Source organism: Otolemur garnettii, unplaced genomic scaffold (genome assembly GCF_000181295.1).
Source record: "Otolemur garnettii isolate 467f Iridium unplaced genomic scaffold, OtoGar3 scaffold00112, whole genome shotgun sequence".
Taxonomy (NCBI): domain Eukaryota; kingdom Metazoa; phylum Chordata; class Mammalia; order Primates; family Galagidae; genus Otolemur; species Otolemur garnettii.
The window spans coordinates 3104521-3107563 of record NW_003852507.1 but is presented as its reverse complement, the minus strand read 5'-3'; the positions used below and the strand labels follow the sequence as shown (position 1 = coordinate 3107563).

Sequence of the window (3043 nt, the reverse complement as noted above, 5' to 3'; positions counted from 1 at the left end):
AAAAAAAAAAAAAAAAAAAAAAAGTTTTGACAACCAAAGTTTAAAGAATATAGATTTATTTCATGACTGTGTTTTATAGTAAAATTAAACAAGACAAATGATGTCTTGACCTGGAAAGCAAAGAGAAAAAAATCTACACAGAAACTTCATGTAGACCAGGTACTTGTAGTTAGGTGAAACTGAAAATATCTGATTCAAACAGAGTAACTAAGTCTCAGGCCACTTACCTTCGTGCTGCATCGAAGTTGCTTTTCACAAAATCATTAAAAGGCCGCATATGTTCTTCTTTTGTAAAGAGAACATGATTGGCAATACTCTGAAGTATCTAAACAACAAAATAGGGTTTTAAATAACCAGATTATTTTACATATGAAGTCTATATATCAGAGTATGAATTTTCTCATTGATATAATTTCTACTAGTAGTTAAAATCAATCATTCCTCATTCTATATTACTCTAGGTATTGTTTCTATTCCTCCCCCAAATTATTATGTATATGTGCATATATAAAATGCATACTAACAATTTTAAGTCTTTTTAAATAAAAAAAAAAACTATAGTCTACATTTTTATCTCTGTTTCAAAATTTCCAGAATGATTATTAAGAAAACTATCTTCAGAATACAAGACATTTGCTAAAATATTTTCTCATGATAATAAGGCCCATTGGATACTAATGAATTCCTTTATCAATATCAGTGAAATAAAACAAAAGCACACAATTGAAAAATATGGGGTATTTCAAAAGTAAAATCAAGAATTCTATGAAAAACTGAAAATGTACTTGTGAAGGTAATGTAAGATAGCTAGATTAACTAAACAATTCACCTTTGACATTAACTTCAAGCCCCTTTCGATTCGAGGTGGTGGCTTTTTATCTAAAATTCCTGCTTCATATGGTGAGACAATGGCAGGATTGATAAATCTGAGGAACATAGCACTTCCTACTGCGCCGATGCTGTTCTGAGGGAAACGCTGGCTAACCACCTAAAAACAAGGAGGTCAGAATTGAGTATAACGTCTGAACTAAAATAAAGGGGAACAAAGAGTTTGAAGGCCAAACTTCCACAAAAACACTCTGAATCAAGACTCATGAACAACAATTTCTAACTTTCCCCTTCTTCTAAAATATCAGAAAATAAAGTTTTCCCTCAATTCTAGTCTTTCATCATATTAAAGCACAATTAAGGTATCTCAGAGAAAAGAAAAGTCTCATGGATGAGGTGGGGAGAAGAAACCTGAAAAAAGATCTTCATTTTATCATCATTGTTTATACTGCAAATTTAATGAATGAATAAAGAAAACAGAGCAAATTTTCATACAAATATTATCATATTTTGCTAAGATAGATAAACATCACAGTGTGGTCAGCTCTTATAGTATACCCTCAAAACATCCTATATCTAATAGTAAATATTTACATTTTGTTGTATACCAGGTCCAAATCAATTTCTTGAGAAAATGCTTACCATGTATAAAACTTTTTCTTAGATTCCTATTGAGAGAAAAAAAAAACTTACTTAAAAGTAATTACTGCTAGTTCCTTTTTATCAGCATGATTTATTATAAGGACCTACCTATTATTTAAACCACAGAAGAATAGGAATTCTTGGGCACCTAAAAGAAAAAAGGATCCCACCAGAAAAGAGAACCCCTGTCTACCTCAATTTATAATTCTGTCAAATAAAAGATTTAATGATTGAAGAAGTAGTTGTCCAGCATGAAAAGCAATGTGAATGCAAAAGTTAAAATAGTTATTTTTTCTTTATAAAACTTTTTTTTTTTTAAGAGACAAGAGTCTCACTTTGTCACCCTTGGTAAGAGTGCCATGGCATCACAGCTCACAGCAACCTCCAACTCTTGGGCTTAGGTGATTCTCTTGCCTCAGCCTCTCAAGTAGCTGGGACTACAGGCGCCTTCAACAACACCTGGCTATTTTTTTGTTGCAGTTTGGCTGGGGCTGGGTTTGATCCTGTCACGCTCAGTATATGGGGCCGGCAACTTACTCACTGAGCCACAGGTGCCGCCCTTTATGAAACATTTTACATTGAAGATAAACAGGTACCTTAAACCAAGAAAAGTGTTAGGAAACTGGCTTAGCTCACCTCTTTCCACTGCCCTCTGTTTTAAGTCATGTTATCAAATAAAAATATTACATTTTTTATATATGCTACACATACACATTTAGTTTTAAAGAATATTTACATAACATTTTAATCTCTACAACTATTCTTGCTTAGTGGGGCTAACTTTTTGTTTAAAGAGCAGAAACAACAATAGCAAAGCCATAGCACGCCACTCAGTATTCTGTGAGTCAAGGGATAAACGTACATTTCAAAGCACACTGGAGAAGAAACAAGAAAATGGGATTTATGTGCAAAATCTCAAATAACTCCTTTTCTTACAATGCCTCAATAAAGTAATACTTCTTGTCATAAATTCACATGGTTCACACTGTCTAGAATAACTCTGGAAAGAATACCGATTATTCCACTTCATCCCATTCCATTTAGTGCTTCATATGGTCCATGTAATCTAAAAATGATTTTCTATAATTTCTGATAGAAAATTAGTGAAAAAGATTTTAGAGAATGAAGTGATAAAAGAGATGAGTTATAACTAATATAGTCTCACCTTCATTTGCACTACCCATAGCTCAGTAAGCTTTCTTTGTGCTACAGTATTTTAGATGCTTACTGCATGAACAATAATTTTATACTTAAATAAGGGGAACTGGTGAAGGTGGTCAGATATAGATGCCTTACTAGAATGGCATCTAATAAATGTAAATATCATTTATTTTTAGCTGAAATACACAAATAGAGAATTAGATTTAGAATTAGATATAGAATTTTTATTTAATTTTATTTTTTTTAAACAGGGTCTAGTTCTGTTGCCTAGGCCAGAATGCAGTGCCATCATCATAGCTCACAGAAACCTCAAACTCTTGGGCTCAAGCCACGCCTGGCTTAGAATTTTTAATTTTAGATACAAAATTAAGAAAATTTAAGGCTCGGCGCCTGTGGCTCAAGTGGCTAAGGC

The 3043-nt window shown here is 32.7% G+C and overlaps 1 protein-coding gene across 3 annotated transcripts in view; it reads right to left on the bottom strand.

Moving 5' to 3' along the window:
* The window catches only part of NF1 (neurofibromin 1), a 293662-nt gene that overhangs the window by 126303 nt on the left and 164316 nt on the right, over positions 1–3043 (bottom strand). For all 3 annotated transcript variants that reach the window (XM_003797210.3, XM_023517507.1, XM_023517506.1), the window contains 2 exons: positions 830–988; positions 228–325 (listed from right to left, as the gene is read on the bottom strand). In XM_003797210.3, coding sequence (XP_003797258.1) covers positions 228–325; positions 830–988 — 257 coding nt within the window. The remainder of the gene's footprint in view (positions 1–227; positions 326–829; positions 989–3043) is intronic.